The 25,018-nt window shown below is 42.6% G+C and overlaps 2 protein-coding genes across 7 annotated transcripts in view; one reads left to right on the plus strand and one right to left on the minus strand.

Annotated features, from left to right (window-relative positions):
* Slu7 (SLU7 homolog, splicing factor) overlaps positions 1–8,204 on the minus strand; it is a 16,617-nt gene extending 8,413 nt beyond the window's left edge. The window contains exons 1-6 of the mRNA XM_010622257.3: positions 8,116–8,204; positions 4,406–4,589; positions 3,706–3,859; positions 2,465–2,545; positions 2,019–2,183; positions 1,001–1,069 (exon numbers count right to left, since the gene is read on the minus strand). Coding sequence (XP_010620559.1) covers positions 1,001–1,069; positions 2,019–2,183; positions 2,465–2,545; positions 3,706–3,859; positions 4,406–4,575 — 639 coding nt within the window. The 5' untranslated portion in view covers positions 4,576–4,589; positions 8,116–8,204. The remainder of the gene's footprint in view (positions 1–1,000; positions 1,070–2,018; positions 2,184–2,464; positions 2,546–3,705; positions 3,860–4,405; positions 4,590–8,115) is intronic.
* A 37-nt stretch (positions 8,205–8,241) lies between these two features.
* Pttg1 (PTTG1 regulator of sister chromatid separation, securin) lies at positions 8,242–18,804 on the plus strand. 6 transcript variants are annotated; one of them, XM_010622254.3, is made up of 6 exons: positions 8,242–8,327; positions 12,707–12,808; positions 13,089–13,267; positions 14,082–14,175; positions 17,640–17,795; positions 18,700–18,804. In XM_010622254.3, the coding sequence occupies exons 1-6, from the start codon at positions 8,303–8,305 to the stop codon at positions 18,774–18,776; spliced, it is 633 nt and encodes a 210-aa protein (XP_010620556.1). In that variant the 5' UTR covers positions 8,242–8,302; the 3' UTR covers positions 18,777–18,804. The 6 variants fall into 6 exon arrangements, with proteins under 6 accessions (XP_010620556.1, XP_019062793.1, XP_010620555.1 ...); XM_019207248.2 differs by having other exon boundaries at positions 8,245–8,323; positions 13,086–13,267; positions 18,700–18,802; XM_010622253.3 differs by having other exon boundaries at positions 8,247–8,327; positions 13,086–13,267; positions 18,700–18,802.
* Positions 18,805–25,018: the final 6,214 nt, after the last annotated feature.

The following is a 25,018-nucleotide window of genomic DNA, read 5'->3' on the forward strand; positions in this document are numbered from 1 at the left end:
AAAAAAAAAAAAAAAAAGCAGCAGCAGCAGCAGCCAGGTGTGGTGGCGCAGGCCTGTAATCCCAGCACTTGGGAGGTGGAGGCAGAAGGATCACAGAGAATTTGAGACCAGCCTGGGCTCCATAATGAGTTCCAGGTCAGTCTCAACTGCATAGTGAGAGCCTGTTTCAAAAAACCAAAAAAAAAAGAGAAAGAAACAGAGAGAGAAAGAAAAACTGGTATTCTGGTCTTTGTCTGTGATATTAGAGTATCTTTTCATGTGTCATTAAAATATATATGTTAATCAGAGGTGTTAACTGGGCCTTAATAAATACCATTTTAAGAGTTATGAGACATTCCTAATGCAGATAACAACACGGTAATCAGGTCCCTGCTGTCTGGTTATTTCAGCTCTTTCAGTTTTTCACTATTGTGGAAAATGCTACAGGGAATATCTTGGTGCATAATGACTTTTTAAAAAAATTCTACAAAATTCTTCAGGATGGGTGGAATGACGTATTTAATTCCTCAAAAGGTGCACACATAATTTAGGGCAATGTTCTTTATCCATTACTGTACTAACTTAAATTTCCACGTAAAGTACAAATACTGTCAGTTTCACTTTTCCCTTAATAGTACAGGTTGAGTATTCTGCACTGGAAATGCTTGGGGCTAGAAGTGTTTTGAATTTTAGTTTTCTGGATTTTTGAGTATCTAGATATAAACATACACTAAAGATAAATGTATACAATATTTTTACCATACCTACATTATGACTACCACTGGTCACATGAGGCCCGGTAGGGAAGTTTCCCCTTGTGGCATGGAGGTGGAGCTCAGAGCTTTCATCTGGAGCATTTCACCTTCTGGAGTTTTAGATTAATGATGCTCAACCTAAACTGTATTTCTCTTTCCCTAATGTTTTTCCTAACTAGAGAGATACAAAATGAATCCCTGTTTCAGATTTTACTTCAATTGGTTTAAGTTTGAATATTTCTGTACTGATCATTTTTATTACTTACAGCTTGTTCTACTAATTTTCCTGAGGCTAATTCTTCTTGCAGTTTCTGGGCTTTCAATGTTCGTTTTGCCTAAAAAAAAGAAACATTTAAATTTTACTTAAAACATTTAAAGAGCCATTTGACTTTCATAATTTAAAAATGAGTCATTTTATTGTTTCCAGATGAGATCCCCTGTGGCCCTAGGCCTATGACGGCGAAGAAGAGAAGTCACAGGAATGTCCGTGGGAACCAGGCATTAGTGTGGGCCAAGTCCGATGGAATCAGCACTGAACTGTAGGGAGCCAGCCCGGACCCAAAGGGCCATGGCCGGCTGACTTCTGTCATGCTGGACTAGGGTTACCATACATTTCAGTACTCAAAACTGGTGAAATCTACATTTTCATGACCTTTAAATATTACCTCTAATTCACCTCTAATTCAAAACAGGCAGGCTGGGAGGGGAATTTAGCTCAGTGGTTCTGCCGCCTGCCTTGTAAGTGCAAGGTTCTGAGTTCGATCCCCAGTACAAAAAAAAAAAAAAAAAAAAAAAAAAAAAATGGCAGGCAGTGTTGACTATGAAGGAAAGGGGGTAACTAGGGGGAATCGTAACAGCAAGAATAAGGTTGAATTAAAATGAAATTCAACTGTCTGAAATAAGTTATTTACTCCCCTTCTACCCTTCCTATTATGTGAGACAACTATAAAATAGATGGATGAGCAAGCCACAGCCTGGGGCCAGAGTTCAGAACCTCAAAAAGCTAAAAGCTTTGATTCTCAGAATAGATAGAGGACAGATGTTCTTACGCTTTCAATATTTTTTGCTCTATAAGCTGGGGTAAAGGATAATAAAATAATCAAATACGAAAAAACTGCTGCCAAACAAGGCTACCACGCTGGTTAATTTCACTTTGCAAGGAGGCCTACTGCTAAAATATGACATCATCTGCATGGTGCTTGAAGACTTGAGAAAGAGGCTGAATAAGAAATACTGTAAAATGTTTGCTCTTCAAGGACAGTTCATGGCCTGAATCTTGCTCACCAGATCCACTTTGGCATACTCTTCCACGATTTTCATGTGTTCTTCCGGATTATAGCCATTCCACCGATCTCTCTTCCCATCGTAGTCAAACATTAACTGGGGCTGGACGTGTTCATCAGGAGCTATATTAGTACCTGTAAATTTGGCTCCGACTCGCCTTGGTCTCTAGAAAAATAGAAGATTTAATATTTTTCTAAATATTTTCAGCTTAGAAGGCAATTTCATGCAGCTTTCACAGAGCAAGTGTGACTACACCAAGGGTCTTTAGTGTCTGTTTAATTGCCAGATAACTTTCTAACAGAAAATTTTGATGGTGCTGGACTAATTTCATTCCAATTAATTTTTATTTAACTTGTACCCAAATATAAATTATTTTAGAAAAATGGAAGTTCTCTGACAAGGAAGATTCTGATAACGGTTTCCAAAATTCTCCAAGGTGAACTCACCTCAAAGCAGTCTTTCTTTTTATGTGTCATGGCCCCACAATTCTCACATGCTCCTTTGCGGTACTTAGTAGTTATGGAATTCTATAAAACAATATAAAGAAAGCCAAAGCGATGTTTTCTTTGAATAACTTAAAAAATAACTTGGCTCCCACTAATATCTTGTTTAATGAAATGATTGATTTATTAAGAAGAAAATTAGGCCCTGCACGACAGTGAACGTCTGTAGTCCCAGCACACCGTGAGACTGAGAAAGGATTTTTCAATTTGAGCCCAGCCTTAGCCGTTTAGTAGCTTAGCAAGGCCTTGTCTCTAAAAAAGCTAAAAAAGACTCAGGATGTAAATCAGCATGAAGGCTCTGGGTTCAATCCCCAGTACTAGCCAAAACAAACACCAAAAAAAGCAAGAAAACATCAGTTAAGAATCTCCACTTGAGTGTGGTCCTATATTTCTGTAATACAGCCTCTAGGAGGCTGAGGGGAGGGGACTGGAAGCCCAGCCTGGGCAACTTAGTGAGACCCCATCTCAAAACAAAAAATGAAATAAGCAAAGTGTGGGGATGTAGCTCAGTGCTAAGGCCCTGGGTTCAATACCCAGTAAAAGGGGGATTGTCTACACATTTATAAATGAGTACGCTTAAGAACTTCAGCAGTGTAAAATTTCTGTAAAACTGATTTGATTTTGGACGAAGCCAGGGTCTCACTATGTAGTGCGAAAGGTTTACACAATGTTTCTACTTTGTAAAGTATTAGATTAAAGCTACTTTTTTTTAAGACAGGGTCTCACTATGTAGTTGAGACTGACCTGGAACTCACTGTGTAGCCCAGGCAGGGTCTTGAACTCACAGTGATCCTTCTGCCTCAGCCTCCCAAGTGCTGGGATTACAGGTGTGTGCCACCATGCTCGGTAATTAAAACTACTTTTTAGGGTTGGGGATTTAGTTCAGTGGTGCTGCTATCTGCCCGGCAAGCACAAGGCCCTGAGTTCGATCCCCAGTACCAAACAAACAAACAAACAAAAAAGCTACTTAAGAAAAAAAAAATTTTTTTGAAACAAAGTCTTTTTCCAGGCTGGTCTTGAACTCCCTAAGTAGGCCAGGCTGGCCTCCAACCCCTGACGATCCTCCTGCCTCATCCACCTGAGATCTGAGATTACAGACCACCACGCCCAGCCTAAATGTATTTTTACATTAAATTCCTAAAATAATATCAATATATGAGGACATATACAGGTCACCTACATACCTCTTTCACACCTCTCTTGTACCATTCTACAGATGAGCTGAATTGCTTTTGTTTTTCTGGTTGTGGTCGCTGATGCTTTAGAGTAGGTCTTTTTGATGGATCAATATACCATGGTACTGAAGAAATATACTGAGGAATATGAGGATTGATGTCTCTGTAAAATAAGAAAAATTTTTAAAAAGGTTAAAAATATTTCAATTACAAAGGTATCCTACATGAAATCTAATAGAAATACAGCAGAAGGAGCAAAAGAAGTTGGTTACTATCTTGACTATCATAAATAACAACTGAAAATGAAGAAAGCAATAAATACTAAGTGAAACATTTCTGATCAAGATATTAGAAATAGTATTATAACTGAAAGGAAGAGAAACAAAGATTGTAACACGGTAGCGAGCTTAAGCTATCACAGCAAATGTTGGTGTGTATCGTTAATTGATTAAGATTACTGGACATTATTATTTAGAGACAGAAAGGTTATGCCCAGAAAACTCAGACTTAAAAATCATCACCACAGAGCAGGACAAGGGACAGGAAGAGTGAACAGGGAGTACTTTTGTTCCTTATGAGCTCTGTGACATTATTCAATTATTAAGTCTTGTGCATATCAATTTGATAAAATAGCATCAGAAATTGATAAATTAAGTAGATTTTCATGTAATTTTTGCATGAACAGACTGTGCAAAAAATAAGTACTTACTTTCCTTCTTCATCAACTTCCGCAGGAGCATTGCCCAATTTTCGCTGTTCTTCTAACTCCTTCTTCTTTCTCCAGTCCTCTCTGGTCATCTTCTTTGGTTCCTCCAAATTCATCTCCTTGGACCCTGACAGGGGGGCAGCGTTAACTGTATCCACAGCTGCTGCCGACATGATGACGGGGCTTTCTGTAAGAAAGGAAGAAGGAAGTTGCAGGAGGAAGCAGGCCTTCATCCCTGAAGCTACCTAAGTCATCCTAATCCTAGTAACACACGAGTCATACATAATGTCTCATATGCATTTAAAATCTCATACGACTCTTTCATAAACACTCCTGAATTGCCCTTTCTGTACAGTAACTCAAACTTTTCTGTCATAGTAACCTTTAAGAGAGCACACAGGGTCCCATTGCTGTTTCTTTCCAAGGACAGATGTTTAAGAATTACCTATAGCAGTGAGAGTGAACCTTCTAGAGATCGAGCGCCCAAATTATAACTCAAAAGCCACTTATCGATTGCAAAGTCCCAACAGTACAATTAAACCTGAATACGGAAGTTTTGGTTTAGAAAAAACAATTCATACGCTTAGCTTGCATGCTGACGGAGGGTTCGCTGTGTCTGCTGGGGCACACGTGCCACAGGTTCGCCACCCCTGACCTACAGTTACTGTTTCTATTTCCTCATCTTCCACTCCTCAGCTTCTACCCGAAGCTGTTCCGACGAGTTCCTGACAGTTATCAGTGATCAATGTGCCAAACACACTGTATGTTTTTCCGTCTCATTCCTTCTCTTTTTGACACATTCTTATTTCCTGGCTTCCATGATACTATTTTCTATTGGTTTCTCTCTCTCTCTTTTTTTTGTTTTTCTTTCTTTTTTGAGACCGGGTCTCACTATGTAGTTGAGACTGACCTGGAACTCACTAGGTAGCTCAGGATGGTCTCTGAACTCACAGAGATCCTCCTGCCTCAGCCTCCCGAGTGCTGGGATTACAGGATTACAGGTGTGAGCCACCACACCCGGCTCTCTCTCTTTTCTGTAAACCATAGCAATTCAACTATTTCATCACTGTCATTTAAAGATTGATTTTTAAACAAAAAAATTTAAGAGTTCTGTATAACAGGGATTAAACAATAGAAATACCCACTGCTTTATGGGTTCAAGTTATATAAATTAAAATCAAATAATTAAAACATTTTCAATATTGGGACAAGAAAATGACAAAAAGTCCCAATAAAGCAATACTTCATTACTTTCAGAATCTAAACAAAGGTTCTGAATTTTAGACTTGGCTTGCTGTTTTACATTCAAATATCTCTCTACCTAGCTGGGCATGGTGGTGCATGCCTGTAATTCCACCACTTGGGAGACTGAGGCAGGAGGATCACTGTGAGTTCAAGACCAGCCTGGGCTACATAGTGAGTTCCAGGTCAGTCTCAACTACACAGTGAGACCCTGGCTCAAAAAACAAACAAACAAACAATCTCTCTAACCAGCATAATCATTTTAGGAGCTTGAGATCAGGAGTTACAGGACTCAGTAAACACCATGCTAATATGAAATGCCACTGATGTCAAATGAGAATTCAGCTATGATTTAAGGGCTCCTGCAGCAGGTGAGCTCAGGGCCACGGCAGGGCCCACAAACTAAGGCAAGAACTTCCAGGCGCTCACTATGGGTTCTTCGTGTGTCTCTCTCACTATTACTCTGGTCTCCTTTGCAGCTTCACCCATTACCCAGTTATTTAATATTAAACTCAAGGCTTAGTTGAAGCATCAGTTATCACTCTAAGCCATACCAATTTCCAACATCTAGTTTAACAGCCACAATACTAGGGGCTATCAAAATATATAGTGAATTTTTAAATTGGAAAAATGTATTATAGTAAAAGATACATTGCCATTACCCCCCTCAAAATGCTCCCTTGATTCAGGCAGACTTATCCCATTGTTCTTGCCATGGATGTCCTCTTCCACGAATGTCTTCAGGAGATGTGAGTAAAAAAAAAAAAGGTAAACGATACTGCCGAGCGCTGTCCAATGGCAAGGCAGCTTGTGAAAATGTTATTATGCATCCTTATCTACCTTATTTACTGGATCTGGTACCGTGCTACTTGTGGCTCTTTCCCAAAGTCAAAATGACCACAAAAGGTGAACATTTTAAATAAATTCAGGACATCAAGAGAGCACCATAGCGCAACCAAAAAGACTCATGAAATAAGGACTTCCAGAACTGCTCCATGAAATGGCAAGAATAATGGGATATATGTGTCTGAAGTGAGAGAAAGTACTCTGCTGGGGTTTAATGGCAATGGATCTCTTACTGTAATAAACTTCTAAATTTAAACATTCACTATGCATGGTTCTCATCTAATCTATTTTTTTCCCTCATTGAGTTTATTGGTAAATTTTAGGTATGCAGTACAGTTACATTCATCATTGGGATCTCGATGTACCTTTACATGACAGGTCTTGTCTCATTTTTTCACTATTACTCTGGTCTCCTTTGCAGCTTCACCCATTACCCAGTTATTTAATATTAAACTCAAGGCTTAGTTGAAGCATCAGTTATCACTCTAAGCCATACCAATTTCCAACATCTAGTTTAACAGCCACAATACTAGGGGCTATCAAAATATATAGTGAATTTTTAAATTGGAAAAATGTATTATAGTAAAAGATACATTGCCATTACCCCCCTCAAAATGCTCCCTTGATTCAGGCAGACTTATCCCATTGTTCTTGCCATGGATGTCCTCTTCCACGAATGTCTTCAGGAGATGTGAGTAAAAAAAAAAAAGGTAAACGATACTGCCGAGCGCTGTCCAATGGCAAGGCAGCTTGTGAAAATGTTATTATGCATCCTTATCTACCTTATTTACTGGATCTGGTACCGTGCTACTTGTGGCTCTTTCCCAAAGTCAAAATGACCACAAAAGGTGAACATTTTAAATAAATTCAGGACATCAAGAGAGCACCATAGCGCAACCAAAAAGACTCATGAAATAAGGACTTCCAGAACTGCTCCATGAAATGGCAAGAATAATGGGATATATGTGTCTGAAGTGAGAGAAAGTACTCTGCTGGGGTTTAATGGCAATGGATCTCTTACTGTAATAAACTTCTAAATTTAAACATTCACTATGCATGGTTCTCATCTAATCTATTTTTTTCCCTCATTGAGTTTATTGGTAAATTTTAGGTATGCAGTACAGTTACATTCATCATTGGGATCTCGATGTACCTTTACATGACAGGTCTTGGTTCTCATTTTTTCCCCTTGTCCCTGCCCTCCCTTCACCCCTTCCTCCTGTCACCATTTACAAACATTTTATTTCCGTTTTTTCACTTTCTCCTATTTTTTCTTTTCCCTTATTACCTTTCCTCTACCCTTCTCACTTTCCCTACACCTTTAGCCCTTTTAAACAATTCCATTTTACAGTAGAAACTGCCTGTCAACTTGGGTGAAGGTCCACTCAGAATCCTCAAAACACTGCGACAAAAGGGAGTCCGGCTTGGTCTGGATGGACAGGAGGACCAGGCCTGCGTCCTAGGACGATAGCTTCTCGGCTCTTTGACCTCAGTCCTTCCTCCGTCTGGGGTTCATCATTCCCGGAAGGATATGTCTAATAATCGGGAGCCTTCGACCCATCTCCTACGGTTCCCTAGTTCTTCCCCCGCTCCCCTGTCCGCAAATTCTCAAAATATTTTCTTACCCAGTTCAGCCTCCCCGACACCAAAACCAAGGCAGCTAAGCCGTGAATGTTTACTTCCGGGCTCTCGGCCTTCTCCCAACAGCCACTGCGGCAGCTTCCGGACAGATAACGCATGCGCACTAAGAAGCAGTGGCGCACTTTTCTCTGGCGCCCTCCAGCGCCGCAGATTAGAGTTGTGCCTGTTTCGATGTTTACCTTGTGCGGCGAGGTAGGTATGTTTGGTTGTTCAGCTCCTAATTAGGAAGATATTTTTCCCCCTTTAGAATTGCAGAATATCAGGACGAAAAACCCCTCAAAGGTTTAGTACCTAAAATGAACAACAGTTTAAGTCTCACTAGGAGACTATGAAGTGCATGAGGAAGTTTGTGATATTTTCAGTAACAAATCAGTCAAATTCGTATTAATTAGTAGCCAGACGCTGTGGGAATGTGTGTGAACATGAGCGTCTTTTCTCGAATTTACGTCGAACAGAGTGAGGAAGGCACTCAAGTAATTACTGAAATAATGTACCGTTGTAAAAGTTGTGTGATCGTAGTACCAGGGGCTATGAGAAGATGGAGCCTGTTTTGGTAATTGTGAACTTGGATTTTATCAATAGAAAAACACTGTAAAGTATTTTCCATTTTGAAAAACAATAGTATTATGACATCCCAGTTCTTTGAAAATACACATATGAGGATTTTTGTTTGTTTCATTTTCTTTTTTGTGGCGCTAGGGATGGAACCCATAGCCTCAAGCCAGGGTAGGTGAGGGCTTTTACCACACAGCCGCACGCCCAGCGTGTACAGATGAAATTAAATAATGGCAAATAAACGGTACTCTTGGTAGCAGAATTTCCTCTTTGTGTGTGCGTGCGCGTGCGTGTGCTGTCTGTTCTGTACATTTTCCCCAGATAACATATTTGGTTCACATATAATAGTTAAAATAGCTAACATCCCTGCCTCAGTAAGAGTCCAAAAGTAATACAACCCTCCCATCCCTTCTTACAAAGAATTTTCAGTGCCTAGAGTTTAAGAATCTGTTTTGATTTTACAAGGCAGTAGATGAAGGGTCAAGAGATAGAGCCTGAAAGTAGAGTCCATGAATCAATCACTCACAATTTGTTTTTTTTCCACTTAAAAAAATTCTTGAAATTTGCTTATGAGTGTCCAGGCCTAATTAGCCAGGCATAAACCAGACAGCATATCTCCCAGAGGAATTGTGGAATGTGCTGGACAATAGCAAGGGATGGTTTCTAAGGTTTAGAGTCTCTGTAGAAGATTTTCAAGAGGAACTAGGAAAGCGGAGATTAGTTCTGGTTGGCTAGCTGTCTGTCCAGCTAGATTAGGAGAAACTGACTTAACTAGGAACTGTGTGATATTACAAGTGAGGGTTGAACAGTTGGAGAAATGATTGCCCTGTAATAGGCTAGAACAGCAAAGTTGGCCTGAGGGCATTCATTAGTTAGAAATGAAGGCCAAAGAGAGTGGTTATGATTTACAGCTGCTGTGTGGCCTTGGGAGATTCAGGGCTTCCTGTTGGTGAAAAAAACTTGGGGAAGATTCTGAAGGGTCATAAACTCTGCACCTCAAAACCTTGGGAGGCAGAGAATACCCAGTGGAAGCTGTGGATGCTGTAATGATTTAGTCTTAAAAGTTAATGTTTCTTGTACCAAAAAAAACTTATTCTTTTTGTGTTGATGATACAGCATGAAGATGTAAAATTAAGAAGGAAATAAAGGGAGAAAAGGGGTTGTGGGGATAAAGGCAAGGAAGGGACAGTAAAGGTTTATGTGAATTTTTGTCTGTTCTCTTTTATTTTATTTTTATTTAGTTATTTTTTGGTACTGGGGATTGAACTCAGGACCTTGTGTTTTCAAGGTAGGCAGTGGAACCACTGAGTTGAATCCCTGGCCTTTTATCTTTTATTTTAAATTAAAAAAACATTACAGCAAAGTCTCATTAATTTCCCTCAAGATACTCCCTTTTGCTCCAAACACACTTATTTGATTTCTTACCCTTTTGTTTGTTTTTTGAGTCAGACTTTCGCTGAGTAGTTCAAACTGCCCTAGAATTCACTATAGAGTCCACCCTCAGCCTCCAGAGCTCTGGGATTACAGGTGCCACCACACCTAGTTTACCTTTTTAAGGTTGGGCTCAAATTCGTGATCCTCCTCCCTGAGCCCCTCAGAGAGCTGGGCTTCTAGGCCTGTGCTGCTGTGCCTTGCTTCTAAATTATAGAACTTTAGCAAGTGTAGCCCTGCCTGGTAGCACATACCTGTAATCCCAGCACTCTTGGAGGATGATGCGGGAGGCTTATTTGAGCCTGCACTGTAGAAAATAATGTTAGCAAAACCATGTTTCAAGATAAAAAATAAAAATGGGCTAGTACTATAGCTCACTGCAAAGGCACACAATGAGCCAGGTGTTTTGGTGCATGCCTGCAATCCTACTTAGCACTTGGGAGGCTGAGGCAGGAGGGTTGTGAGTAGCAGGTCAGCCTTAGCAATTTATCAAAACCCTGACTCAGCATTAAAAGGGCTGGGTGCCCCCTGCCTCACAAGTACAACGTCTTGAGTTCGATTCCCAGTACAAAAATGGGCTTGGGATGTAGTTCAGTGGTAGAACCCTTGCCTACCATATGTAAAATCCTGGGTTTAATAGTCTTTATATTTGCATGTTCCATGATTAAATGACTCCTTTCAAATTTCTTTGTAAAGTATTTCTCGGAAAGGGGAAAAGAAAGATAAATTTAGAGAGCAGAAGTCTTTGTAGACTTTTGTTTTGTTGTTGGTACTGGGGATCAAACTTGGATCCTTGCGTTTGTGAGGCAGGTGGAGGAACCAGTGAGCTAAATCCCTGGCCCTTTGTAGACTTTTGAGGTGTAAAAATTAGAAGTATCATGTTTTTTAATTATAAATTTAAAATTCAATCCTGCATTTTGTAGTATTATACAAGGGATGGTTAAAAATATGGTGAAGGTTTAAATTAAAAAACAGTACAAGAAACTAAGAACAGTGGGATAAGTGCTTGAAGTAAGGGGAAATGTTTTGAAAATTTGAGAGAGATTAATAGCAGTGTGTTTTTTATTCTAATAAATTTTCAAATTTAAATTACCATTTCTTTTAGTTGTTTTGTTTGTTTTTTGAGACAGGGTCTTACTATGTAGTTCAGTGTGGCCTTGAACTCACTATGTAGCTCAGGCTGGCCTGGAACTCTCAGCAATCCTCCTGCTTCAGCCTCCTAAGCGGGAATTACAGGCTTTACCATATTTCTTGATCACCCCTCATATATTATTCTTTGCACCTGAAACTTTTCAAAATAAATGGTACACTTCTTGAGCACCAACTGTCTACCTTGTATCGCTTCACTGCTCTGTCAAGCCTTCTCTTTGGGAGGAGACCCTTTTGATTTTGGAGAAACCCCTTGGAGGATGGCGAGAGGTGTGTAGGTGAAAGTCAGGCAGAGACACAGAATTGGAGGTTTTAAGGAAGCAGAAGAATGGCCATGCGTTTGGAGCCAGGGGAATGGTGTCACAGTGAGGCTGGAGAGCAAGGTGGGACATGCTGGATCGCGCAGGCTTTTGGAAACCACGTTAAATGTGGCGGGTTTATTCTAAGTGTAAGGGCGAGCTTTGCAGAGGTTGTAGTAAGCACAATTCATGCACCACTGTCCCCCGTGGGTCGGTAACACCGAGGGCTGTGCAGGATCTTTATCACTATTGTACGAAACACGTGAATGTCCAGCTAGTCTCCATTGTGTGCTTCAAACCGGCCACATTTTGACTATACTGAAAAGAGGCAGAAACACATATAAGGATAAAGTCCTCAGGATGGCACAACCGTCATCTAGCTCTGGGAGCCTGAGGTGGGGGTCGGAGTTTGGAACCCGGCCTGAGCAATTTAGCGAGACCCCCATCTCAGAATAAAAAAGAGCTGGGGATGTAGCTCATCACAAATGCCCTGGGTTCAATCCGCAGTTAAAATGTTTTTTCCTATTTTATTTTTCATCCTTTTTGCAGTGTTATTTAAATAAAAAAGCTTAATGCAATAAAACAAAATTATTGGGTCAGTCCCTCAGTCCATGAAGCTCAATATAATAAAAAGGAAAAAGCCTCTCAGGATTATTGGGTATTACACAACCTCACTTTTTCTCTTCCCAGTCGTAAACTTCCGGAGAAAGACCCGTGGGCGGGGGCCTAAGGGCTTCGCTTCTCCTCATTGGTCTTTCTCTCAGACTCCGCCCCCCAGAACGAGCCAATTGGATCATTAGTTGTGGTTTAAACGGCGAGTGTGGCGCAGTTGGCTGGCGGTTGCGTCTTGGTTGAGTTTGGTTGTTGGAGCGAAGTAGGTGAGCGGGTCGGAGGGGAGAGGCTCGGGCTTCTCGGGGTCCCCGGCGCAGAGGCGGGGTGAGCCTCGGAGGGAGTTGACGGGTGCCACCCCCGCCTGCCTGCGCTGCGGGGCCACTTCAGAGCCAGGTTGAGCTTTCAGTGCCGCGGTCTCCGGCCTCCGTTCCGCGTTGGTGTGGATGCCCCTCGGGTCGAGCTGTACCTCTGTTATAGCATCTCTCGGCTTCCTCGACCCCAGTGTCTGATTTGTGTGCCTTGCCCGCAGTGCAGTCCAGGATGGCGACCCTGATCTTTGTCGATAAGGAAAACGGAGAGCCGGGCGCCCGTGTGACCCCTAAGGATGGGGTGAAGCTGCGGTCTGGGCCTGGTGAGTACGCAGCCTGAGGCCAGATGCACAGGTGTTGCGATGCATCGTGGGCGTGGTGTGGAGCCTGGCCAATTTTGGGTGCGCTCTGTGCACAATTAGGGTCGTGTTTGTTGTCTTTCCATTATCCTAATGAGCGCCTTAAAGTAGTGAACTATGCCACTGCCAAAAATGCTGATCAGGTTTGGGGGTGAGCATTAGGTCATTGCACACAGAGGGCATTCATTCGGTGCAGAGCTGTCTCCGGCCTAGGGTTCTTAGGGTTCTACTTTTTCTTCAGCAGTCAAAGCCTTAGATGGGAGATCTCGGTTTTCAATGCCGCACGTTGGGAAAACGTTCAATGCTCCGCCAGCCTTACCTAAAACTGCCAGAAAGGCTTTGGGAACTGTCAACAGAGCTACAGAAAGATCAGTAAAGAGTAATGGACCCCTCAAACAAAAAGCAAACTTCTCTGCCAAAAAGGTAAGTGTTGTCTATAAACACACCGTTGGGACACTTCAGCACTTTTGACACTTGAAATGGTGGTTGGCGTCTTGGCTGACTTTCCCCTTTGAATGCAAGGGAAGTAGGGGTTGGCAAACATAGGCGAGCAAAGGGGAATCACAGGCATGACTTCTCTGTGCCTGAGGTTGGAAATGTTGGGGGAAGTTAATGTTTAATTTTGCCTCATCTGTCCTTAAAAGCAGATTGGTGGGTGGTATCTATTTACAGATACATAGAGTGCTAAGAGGATGGTTGCACGGTCGAGTTGCTGGTTTTATTCAGGTACCACCTCCTTCCCCTTCTTACAGAGGGGGAGCTTGTAAAGATTCCAGTTCGCTAGCTGGTACTCTCAGTCACAGCTCAGTGTGTCCCCGAGGAGCGCTTTGCTAGCCCTGGTGGAAAATTCACACTTCTGTAAACCAAAAATGGCTTTGAGAATTAGCTACTGTTCAGGGCAACTCGTACCCATTTTCTCCTCTGTTAGGTTTGGATAATTGAGTTGATTAACTCTGAATGAACTCTGCTCAGCCTTCTAGATGACTTAGGCTGACAGGTGCTGATGCTTAAATTTCTGACTTGAATTTTGAGCCAAACTATGAGAATTACATTGTTTTATATATGATTTTCTTTTAGGAATTATGAGAACTAAGAATTATGGCTTTACAGAAGAGTATATGAAATTTAACAATTTTAATATGTGGTGAAACCGTCCTCTTTGAGGGCCTGTGGCCTGTTGCAGTTTTCATCTGACAAAGCTTCGATTCTCACTAATCCATATTTTCTTGGGTTCTAGATGACTGAGAAGACCATCAAAACACAAAGCTCTGTTCCTGCCTCTGATGACACCTATCCAGAAATAGAGAAATTCTTTCCCTTTAATCCTCTAGGTAATATCTTTTGGAATGGCAAAGAAATGCTTTTGGCCTCTAAATTCTTGTGGAATTCAACTCACCTGCATTTTGAATATTATATATAACCCCAAACTACCGTGCAGACTGAGTGTACCTTCCTTTGAATACACCTGGTGTGATTAAAAAAAGTACAGTGAATGGTAACAATTAAAAAAACATGTAGTGAAAGACAAATTGCTGTTGATACTCCCCCTTCAGAAAGGTGTGAACACGCTTAGGCAATCCTTCTTGCTGCTTTCTGAAGCAGTTCTGGAAGCTCTCTTTCATGCCTTTCTGTCTTGGCTGTGAAGTTCTAAACTGATGGAAATGTTGACCTTTCAAGGTCGTTTTGATTTTGGGGAAGAGCCAGAGGTAGCATGGATCCAGATGTGGTGAACAGGTGGATGAGGACACACTGTGTTGCTGTTGAAATTTGTACTTGCTTCAGAGCATTTAGCTAGGAAAAGACATGGAAGGAGACGTCCAGAACTGCTTCAGAAAATGGCAAGAAGGATTGCCTAAGTGTGTGTGAAGCGCGGGGAGTATTTTGAGGGGGCATTGATGGTTATGAACAAACTTTTAAAATGTTATTATACATATTTTTTGCTCAGCCCTTGTACTTGTTCAGGTAGACTCCTTTGCAGCTTATCTTAGGTCAGGAGGGAAATAGGATCAAAGGTATAGAACATCGTTCCTGTCCTCACAGTATTTGTACCTGAGGGAGAGAAGTGTGTAATACCTTTGAAAAGTCTCAATGTGGACAGTCTTTTGTACAAGTCCTTTGTGTGGTTACGGTTTTTCTTTATGAGATCAGTGGTTTTTAGATGGTGTAGTCACACACCCCACTCAGTTTCTGTTTGGTTTCTGGGCTTTACCAGGCTTGAAAAAGAGCAGAATAATTTTGGAGTGCCTGGGATTTAGAGCACTTTCTCATTTTAGGATGAAGATGAACATTTAAATGCTTTGAAGAAAACCACTATAAACATTATACTGTATTTTTTGGTTTGTTTGTTTTTCTAAGATAGCATCCCGCTATGTAGTTTAGGCTGGTTTTGAACTTAGTGTACAGGCTGGCCTTGAATTCATAGCGATCCTCTTGCCTCACCCTCCTGAGTGCTGGGATTATAGTCATGTGCCGCCATGCCTGGCTCAAAACATTGTATTTAAATCGTGCTTTTGTTACTGTCAAGAAAAATCAGTTGTTTTAAATAATTCCTAACAAGGCACTTGTGTTTTACGAAGTTAATAATCTCATTGTTTTTAATTTTTTTATATTTTGGGACCCTTTTATACTCTTGAAGAATTACTGAAGACCCCAAAGAATTTTTGCTTGTGTTGTCTGTTTCCTGAATTACAAATGAAAACTCAGAAATACTAAGAATGTTAATTCATTAAATACTAAACTCAATGTTAATATAAATAACATTTTTTTCTCACATAATATAACTTTTGAACCAAAAATGTCAGTGATGGGAATAGGATGGTTTACAAGATGCAATAAAAAAATGAACTTTTACATTTGAAAAATTATTACAGTAAAAGACCTATTGCTATCAGTCTCCTTCAGAATACTTGAAATATTCCCCCCATGGCTGCTTTGAACACATATCCCATCCTTCTTGACAATATCTTTTATAGTAATAAGTTTTAAAGAAATGTAAATATTTACCCAAGCTGGGCATGGTAGCACATGCCTTAATCTCAGCATTTGAGAGGCTGAAGCAAGAGGGTGGCTGCAAGTTCGAGGCCAGTGTGGGCTACAGTAGAGAGTTCAAGGCCAGTCTGAACGACACAGCGAGACTCTCTCTCAAAAATACTGTAAACATTTACCTTATCTTTTGATTCCCCAGTGCATTTGAAAACTGGCTTTGTTTGACCAAATGTAAGACAACCACATTCTTGTCAAAAATCTGCGCTGTGTGTTCCATCTGGTTTGACAGAAGCGAATAGACAAGACACCTTGGCCTTATGCAGAGGATGTGTAGTTGAGGGGGTATTAGTCTTTTCTGAGTGTGGAAAGTTTTCTTTGACACAACACTAAACCTCAACAAGTGGCTAAGCGTGAACATATTTGTAGTGTGGAATCTGAGATCATATGAATGAACATGGTGTATTCTGGTAGTAAAATCTTTTAGTCTGTGCTGCATTTGGACTGTATCTTTTAGCCCTGTATTTATCACATATTGATCACTGAGAAATAGTGGAAATGTAGATGTCCACATGTCGAAACATTTCATTATGTAATTTCAAAAACACCACCAGTATCACATTGATCTCATCAGAAAAGTTTAAGCTGGTAATTGCAAAATAAGTTTTCCAAGCTAAGGTCAAATTATTGCTAAGTTTTCCACAGTTCTAAATATTTTGTGACATCTTAATTCTGTCAGCAAAGAATCATTTTTTCTTAAAATGATAGACTGCCTTCCTTGCTTTGAGAAAATGTATAACAAATACCTACATTTGAGTGGCCATAGTTTATCTTTCAAATGAAAGTGGTGTTCCCAGATTCTAGTATAGATTGCAACTCAGCTGATTGCACAGACCCTTTTTCTTTGAGATGATCATCATCATACTTTGGAGCAGCAGAAGTGTGCTTTCTGGTTTAAGGCATACTTCTTTCATCCCAGAGTTAACTTTTTTTAGGTTTTTGTTTTTGGTTTTGTACTGGGAATCGAACTGGGATCCTTGTGCTTGCGAGGCAGGCAGCAGAACGACAGAGCTAGATCCCTGGCCCCCTTTTTTAAGGTTTTTGTGACAGGGTCTTGCTGTGTAGTTCATGCTGGTCTTGAATTCCCTATGTAGCTAGTGATCCTCCTGCCTCAGACTCCTTCGTGCTGGGATTACAGGTGTGCGCCACCGCACCCAGTTTCAGAGTTTACTTACGTGTATAGAAAAGTGACATTGGAACTGGTATTTAGTTATTTCACTTTTTTTTAACCAGTGAATAGGGAAGAGTAAAGTAACTACTAATACTGTTCAGTGCCACTGTCTTGATTTGTGTTAAGTCACCAGCAATTTTCTCCACCACTATTTTTGTACCATTGTTGCTGCTGTCAAGACAGTGGGAAAGGGCCAGGGATTTAGCTCAGTGGTTCCTCCACCTGCCTCGGAAACACAAGGACCAGAATTGGATCCCCAGTACCAAAAAAAAAAAAAAGACGGTGGGAAAATGTACTGAAATTACTAGGTAGGAAGCCAGGTGTGGTGGCTCATCTTATAATCCCTACGCTTGGGGAGGCTGAGGCAGAAGGATGGAAAGTTAGAACCCAGCCTGAAAACCTGACGACTTAATAAGATTCTGCCTCAAAAAAGAAAAAGTAAAGGATTAGTGTGAAGTGTTTGGGTATTACAAAAACAGTGTTATTAGGAGATGGTTTTGACCCCATGGACTCTCCGAAGGGTTTCAGACCTGCTGACTGTGGAGAACCGCTATCCTGACGAGATGCTTTTCCCTGTGGCAGATTTCGAGAGCTTCGACCTGCCCGAGGAGCACCAGATCGCACAGCTGCCATTGAGCGGAGTGCCTCTCATGGTGCTGGAGGAGGAGAAAGGGCTGGAGAGGCTGCTGCAGCTGGGCCCCCCGTCACCCGTGAAGGCGCCCTCCCTGTGGGGAGCGGGTAAGGATGAGCGGCCCCGTGTAGGCTGCAAACGCTTGCTTCACAGCGCTTCCGGTACTGCGGGGTCGGAGCTGAGGGAAGGTTGTTGGCCTAGGAGGCATTTCTTCCTTTGAACTATAGGGGAGAAGTTTCAGAGGAATAAAAACTGTGGTTGGTACTGTATTTTAGTCCCACAGCTCCGGTAAGATGAAGTAATTCTGAGATATGGTCCATCTTAAATAAGTATAGCAAAGAGATAACAGATTTAACAGCTAACTTCTTCGGCTGTAAGTTGAAGTGTATCGTCAGCTTGGGTAGATGACAGCTCCAACTTCCACTTCTAGTAGAGTCTCAGGATATCTGTTCTGTGGCAGAGAATGACAGTCCTTATTGCCGGCAGTTGGAGATCCTTGTCTGAACTGATGATTAAAAGTCATCATGGCTAGGCATGGAGGAGAACTCTTGTAATCCCAGCTACTGAAGAGGCTGAGACAGGAAGATTGTACGACCGGCCTGGGCCACTTAGCATGACTCTTATGTCAGACAAAGAAAGGGCGGAGAATTTAGCTCATTGCAGAGCTCTGGTTTCAATCCCTAGTACTGCAAATTAAATGTAACCCCCCAAAAAAAACCCCAAGAAATCCATCAGTGTGCCTCCTGATGTTCTGGCGAGAGAACTTGTATTTATAATTGTTAATGAGACTATTACCTTTTACTGTAAACCTTCAGGTACATGTAAGACTTAATTCCAGATGAAAGTCAATCTTGGGCCACAAGTGCATTTCCAGAAGTGTGAGGAGGAGTTGGGGGTAGAGATTTGTTAGAGGAAAAAACATGAACTTATGGTTCAAAGCTAATGCCTGTGTTGATATGGACACTGACTCGGGGTTTGTAGGAATGTATTAAGAAATTTCTCTTTTTCCAGATCTGTTGCAGTCTCCAAGCATTCTTTCTATCCTGGATGTTGAATTGCCACCTGCTTGTTATGACATGGATGTTTAAATTTCTTAGTGCTTTATAGTTTGTATGTGTCAATATAAATAAAGAATTTTTGTGTTTAACAGACGCTTCCTAATATTGTGGTTGGGGTTCCTTGGAATTTACTTAAAACGCTATGACAATTAGCTGAAATGTTTAACAGGCTAGAATCTGTAATCTGACAATACAGATTTGTCTGATTTGTCAAAACTTACCTTAAAAAACTGTGGTTAATTTTAACAGCTTACTTTGTTTTCCCTGAAAAGTTTACCCTTTACTGTGTACTTACTGTCTTTCTGCAGCCATTAACTAGCGACAGTTTTTAGCTGTGTTTTTTTTTTTTTTTTTTTTTTTTTTTTTTTGGTGCTGGGGATCTAACTCAGGTCCTTGGGCTTGCAAGGCAGACAGCAGAAACACTGAGCTAAATCCCCAGCCCTAGCTCTCTTAATTAGAAGAGCCACTTGCAGCTCATTAAGTATTTATTGCGAGGCATTTTTTTATTGCTGGTTCTGTTTAGCACTAATGACTTTAGCCCTCGGCATTTAGTAATCAGAATTTGAAAGGGTCTAGATCTTCTGAGAAATCAAGCTCTCTCAGATCTTCGGTTATGTCTTTGAAGATACCTGCAGATAGCTTACTGATGCCTGTACCTTTAGGAAATGTGCGCAGTGGTTTATCTGGTGTTGGACATAAGTATCTCATAAGCATTACTGTGTTTAGTGTCTGACTTTTTCAGATGAGGGCAATGAGACTCAGCCGCTCACTGATCTGCGCAAGGCACGAAGAGCCAGGAAATGATAGTGCTGGTGTGTTTGTTACTGAACGAGTCCATTCTGCCCACCGTACAGTGCTTATCCCTGAAGTGATGTATTTTGCAGAAGAGTTTATTCTTCTGCCAAAAACAAGGTTCCAGGCCTCAGGAGACGGGAGCCCCAGATATCAACTGCATTTCCTCCAGGGTAGAGAATAAGGGTATCGTGGGGGCAGACACAGGCTGTTTGAGGTGTGGGCAGGGACAGTGAAGCAGTTGGTATTGTGTGTTTTATGGTTCTTCACAGGACACGGATTCAGAAAAATGGCAGAATTAGCATGTGAGAGTGGAGCTTTCGTCCTATGGAGTCACCACGTCCCCTGTCACATGCTGGTGCAGGCTCACGTGTGGTTTCAGGGGGTTTGAGGGAGAGATAAGCAGCATCTGGGTTTCTGAAAAGCACCTTAACCCATAGGTGGCTGTACAGTAGAGGCATTCCCCACCTTGAAGCTGATGGGCTATACTTCTTAGCCCCCTAACCTATAACGTCAGTGGTAATAGCAAGTCTCTAAAAGCAAGAGAAGCTGCATTAGGTTGTAAATAGCTGCATGAAGATTTTTTTTGAATAGGGGGAAAATGTTAGTTTTAAAACTTCATCATTTCTACTATCTAAAATTTCAGTATTTCACCCATCTGTGGTTTAGAGCATCTTGGACAAGCAGACCTGACAGTGGTCTCTGTTAATCCTTGGAGGGCTGCAGTGGTGATTGCCCGCTTTTAGTAGAGTGTGGCCTTCCTGTCCTATGGCCCATATTTCCTATGGCCTTAGGGGGAAGAGTGGAGTTTCTTTTGCTCTTTGTCTCTTTTCAGATTTAGCTGAATTAACTCACTTTACTTGTTTGAGCCGTGTAGTTGGTTGAATTTGGTCTTTGCTTGATAGTTACAGAAGAGACACCACTCCTGAAAAATGTGTGGCAACTATAGTCAGCTTAGAATGCCGACGCTTTCTTTGCCATTATCGTTGGGAAGAACCTGAAAGATCCTAGGAATAGCGACAGCCACTCAACCTCATTTCACCTTCTAAATGTGAAGGAGTCAGCCTGCATTTCTGGAATTAGTAGCAAATTTAGAGAATACAGCGAGACTGCTGGGGCCTTGGCTTTGGGGGAGAGGATTAGGTCAGCATCTTGGGGCTTTGGGGCCGCTGTGGAAAGTGCTATGTGATGCTGATTGGCAAAGGAACTAGTCAGTCCCTCACCGATTAATCCTGTCCTCTGAGCAACTCTGACCTTAACTTTTCCTCTGTTGTCAGGTTATCATGTGGTTGAACATTAAGCAGATGTTCCTCCATGAATGGGCAGTTTTTACCTTATGGATTTTTGATACCCATTGAAATGTTGAGACAGTTTTATAGCTTCAGTATTTTTAAAAAATTTTATCGGTATGCTTTGATACATGTATGCTAATCATCTGGGAATTTGTACCTGTGTATAATATATATTGATCTTTTTTTCATCCATTCCTCTCCCCTCCCTTCAACCCTTCTTCCCTTCTTTATTTACAAAAGCTTTGTTTCCGTTTTTTCCCTTTTCCCTTTCTTTCCTTTCCCCTTCCTTCCTCCACCTCCCCACTTGAACATTTTCTTCCCAATATCTGTCATCCATTTTGGTCCTTATTTACCCTTTTGGTTTCTCACACAAGAGAAACAATATAAGTGTGTCTGATTTATTAGACTTAAAAGTATGGTCTCACAGTACATCCATTTACCTAGAAATGCCTTTAGTTTGTTCTTTATGACAGAGTAGTACTCCATTCTATATGAAAACCACTTCTTTCTCTGTTCATTGATGGATGGACATTTGGGCTGTTTCTAGGATTTAGCTGTTATAAATTGTGCTGCTGTACACATGGGTGTGTGTATATATATTGCTGGTAGGGTGCTTTTAACTCTGTGGAGAAGATACCAAAAAGGGGCATACCTGGGTCCAATGGAACCCTAGTTTTAGTTTTTGAGGACTGCATACCGAATGCCACAATGGTTGCACCAGTCTGTGCTCCCACTAACAATGAAGCAGGGTTCCTTTCTCCCCACAACCCTGCCAGCGTTTGTTATTGGTTGATTTCTTGATGACAGCCACTCTTCCTGGAGTGATGGAATCTCAGTTATACCTTCAGCTTTTAGACTAATGCCTTTATGCCTATCACTCCTGCCTGTCGGATTCTGTGCCTCCTCCTGAGTAGAGTACGGGAACTCCTGGGAAAGCCCTCCTCTGCCTACTGTGTCTCACAGACTTCCTGCTGCTTGTGTCAGAGGCTTCCCTCCCATCAGAGGCTGGGCCCCTCCTTCAGTTACACCCCCACACTTCTGGTTGCACCCTCTAATCTCTACTGCACCGCTGATCATTTTCCTCTTCCTGATCATCTGGCTATAGACTTTCCTGTTGCATACACATTGGAGTATAAAAGTCCCCTCTTACATGTATTTTTTCACACTACCATCTCCCTCTGTGTGATCTTGTTTACAATGCCATGTATGTGCTGAGGACCCCACACTTGCATATCTAACCCAGTCTCCCCCAAAATCCAAGACTTCTCCAGTGGCTCAATTATGACTCCAAATCTGTTGTCTGAAATGGGGCCCTCCTCCCCTGCCCAGTCTGCCCTGCGCTAACCTCTCCCTCAGTAAGTGGCATTTCTTCCTGTTATCCCCCATCTCCTTCACAGCCATTGTAAATCCCGGCCTTGTATTCCGCATTTCTAGCCTGTTCATTCTTTCCTCTCGCGTGCGAGTTGTCCTCTTTTGCGATGACCAAAGCCTTTTAACTGGTTATCTGTTGTCTGCCTTGCCCCTTGCTGTCCAATGCTTCTCCTTAGTTGATCACGCTGGTGTCTTAAAGTCCAGATGTAGTCATCACTCTCCTGGTTAAAGCTTTCCAGGAGATTTTCATTGCACCTTGGGTAAACTCGGACTCTCCCGGCCCTGCCTGGCTCATCAGTGCTGCCTTGTTGCACACTCCCTGTCCCCAGAGGCCAGCTGCCCCAGGCTTCCGGTGCCTGCTGTCTCGGTGCTGTCCTGTCCCCAGAGGCCAGCTGCCCCAGGCTTCCGGTGCCTGCTGTGGCTCGGTGCTGTGCAGGCCATGGGTGTCTGCTTCATGACTGCTGCCTCCTGAATTGTACTTGCTGCTCAGATTTTCCTGCCTGTCCCTGGTTCCACCTGAGGAGGCAGTTGCTGCCCCCCGACTTCCCTCGAGTGGAGGACCACCGAGCTTGTTTGACGTCATCTTCAGTGCTCCGCACACTGCTGGGTCATCAGCTGTCTTGACAATTCTGCCTCTTAAGTATTTCAGAAAGCCCCATTCCCCTGGCTCTTTCTTTGCTTGGTTTCAGACGTTCACTTCTGTCAATACCCTTAAACTTTATTCTGGAATATGCTTACATTGCTTGGAGATAATTTGAGTTTGGTCTTTAAGGTGGTTAGGCAAGACCACTGTGGCCTGTAGCCTAGGGCCGGTTTCTCCCTCCTGCAGAGGGAGACTTTCAGATTCTCCCCACAGCTCCTGGGTTAGGAGGTTTTCCGGGCTGGCTTGTGGGAGCAGACGTGGGTCGCCGTTTGGTGGGGGCTGCAGGCCTTCTTCCCTCTAAGCCTTTTGGCTGTTCTCACACGCATGCCTCAGTGCTTCTGAATCCTAGATGGAGACACCAAGATTTCTGGGTTCTTTTTTGCAGCTCTCACCTCCCTAGAGCTGCACCTGACAAACCCCAGCTGCCTTGGCCTTCCCCAAGTCTGCTTTGACTCTGCTCTGTCTTCAAGTCAGGGTCCTCTGAGCTCTGCCTGGGTTCTGCCCTGCAGCCTGGAAACTGTCACAGTCCGCGAGGACAGTCATCCGGCCCACCCCATCTGTTCCACCAGGCTCCTGTCCTTCGTGCCTGAGGTCCACGCTCTGGAAGCCACTGTCTCATACGGTGTGACCTATTTCTGATGGAAGAGGGTAAATCTGGTCCCTATATCGCTGCATCTTGGGGGGCATTGGAAGCTCCCTCAGAGAGAAGGAATGAGCCAGCGATGAACAGAGTCGGACATGATGGGAGTGAGCTGCTCCTTGGGTTTTGTCATTTAGCTTTTATGACTGAGTTAAAACTCACCAGCTGAAATACACAATTCCAGTGGCTTTTAGTGCGTTCAGTGCACATAGGCATCCACACTCTAATTTCAGAACATCTCCGTCACTACCCCAAAAGAAAAGCGTGCCCACTAAGCAGCGATTACTTTCTGGGATGGCCCTCTGCGTGGGGTGAAGTCTCAGAGTGGCTCTCAAGGCCTCATGGCGGCAGCTCCTCCTGATTTGTGTGGTTCACAGCCATCTGTTAGTTTTCTCTCAAGAGGTTCCTCCCAGTGGAAGTCTTTCCTGATATTTCAGGATTGATTGATATCTCACCTCCATCGCTGAACTAGCACCAGAATCTTCCACTTTTCCTAATACAGGTTACCCTTGGTGTCGGGGGGAATGGCTTCCAGGATGCCCTGCAGGTAACCAATATCCTACGCTGCTCACGTCTCTCATAGAAAATAGTCTCCTCTGTGTGTGTAACCTGCACACACAGCTCCTCTCTCCACCTCGGGACAGGGTCTCGCCACCTCTCTGGCATCCGGGTCTCTCCCAGCGGGTCTCTGCCGTACGCACGACGTTCCCAACCCTGCACAGGGTGGCTAGCAGGCGTTCAGTCATGTTTGGCAAATGGACACTGGGACATTAACACTGGAAAGATGCTTGGGGACCGTGCAGTCCAACCTCGTACAGCAGAGCTGAGAAGACAAGGACCAGCTGTACTTTGAAGTGGTCTGTGGATCACTCGTGTACCAGCATAAATACTGTGTGCTGTGAATAGCCGTGGCCCTGTACTGTTTAGAGACTAAGGACAAGGAAGAAAGTCTTAGGTGTTTAGTGCAGATGTAATTATTTTTCTCCCGGGGTATTTTTGGTCAGTGGTTGAATCTGTGGAGTTGGGATGTCACGTGGAGGGCTGACTACAGCGGACCCCTGAAGTTCGTGCAGATTACGTTCCTAGAATGCCTGTGAATTGTGAAAAGCCAAGAGTTTCAGAGATGGCAAGAAAAATGGCTATTTTTATAATTTAAAACCCTAAATACTCAATGTCTCGCACAGTCATGTCATTTCATTTCATAAAGTACTGCACACAGTACTGCAGTTTAAGGGAAATACGGCAGAGTAATTCAGCCTTCTCCTGGAGTGTCGTAAGCTTCTTCTGGCGCTAAGGTTCATTGCCAGAAGACTTAGAAGGTACAGGGCATTTTGGTAGCATCTTAGGGATCTTAGGGCTGTAAGAGGACACAGCACTGAGAACATTTGGTGGTACAGCAACCTGTTACCATGCAGGAATGCTGATGTATTTGCTGGAGGCGGGTTACGGAGCAGCAGCTAATCCACAGCAGGGAGAACTGAACAACGCTCTCAGACTGGCTTCTTGCAAACCTCCCACCAAAAAAAAAAAAAAA

This window comes from Fukomys damarensis, unplaced genomic scaffold (genome assembly GCF_012274545.1).
Source record: "Fukomys damarensis isolate Sample0158 unplaced genomic scaffold, DMR_v1.0_HiC HiC_scaffold_9, whole genome shotgun sequence".
In the NCBI taxonomy this organism is placed as follows: Eukaryota; Metazoa; Chordata; class Mammalia; order Rodentia; family Bathyergidae; genus Fukomys; species Fukomys damarensis.

What these genes read in the sequence shown, in the direction of transcription:
- Pttg1 (XM_010622253.3), top strand. Translation starts at nt 8,303, where the DNA reads ATGTTTACCTTGTGCGGCGAGGTAG. An exon ending in TACCTTGTGCGGCGAGGTAG is followed by an intron (nt 8,328 to 12,706) that starts GTATGTTTGGTT and finishes CCTTGCCCGCAG; the next exon opens with TGCAGTCCAGGATGGCGACC. An exon ending in CTTTCCCTTTAATCCTCTAG is followed by an intron (nt 14,176 to 17,639) that starts GTAATATCTTTT and finishes TCCCTGTGGCAG; the next exon opens with ATTTCGAGAGCTTCGACCTG.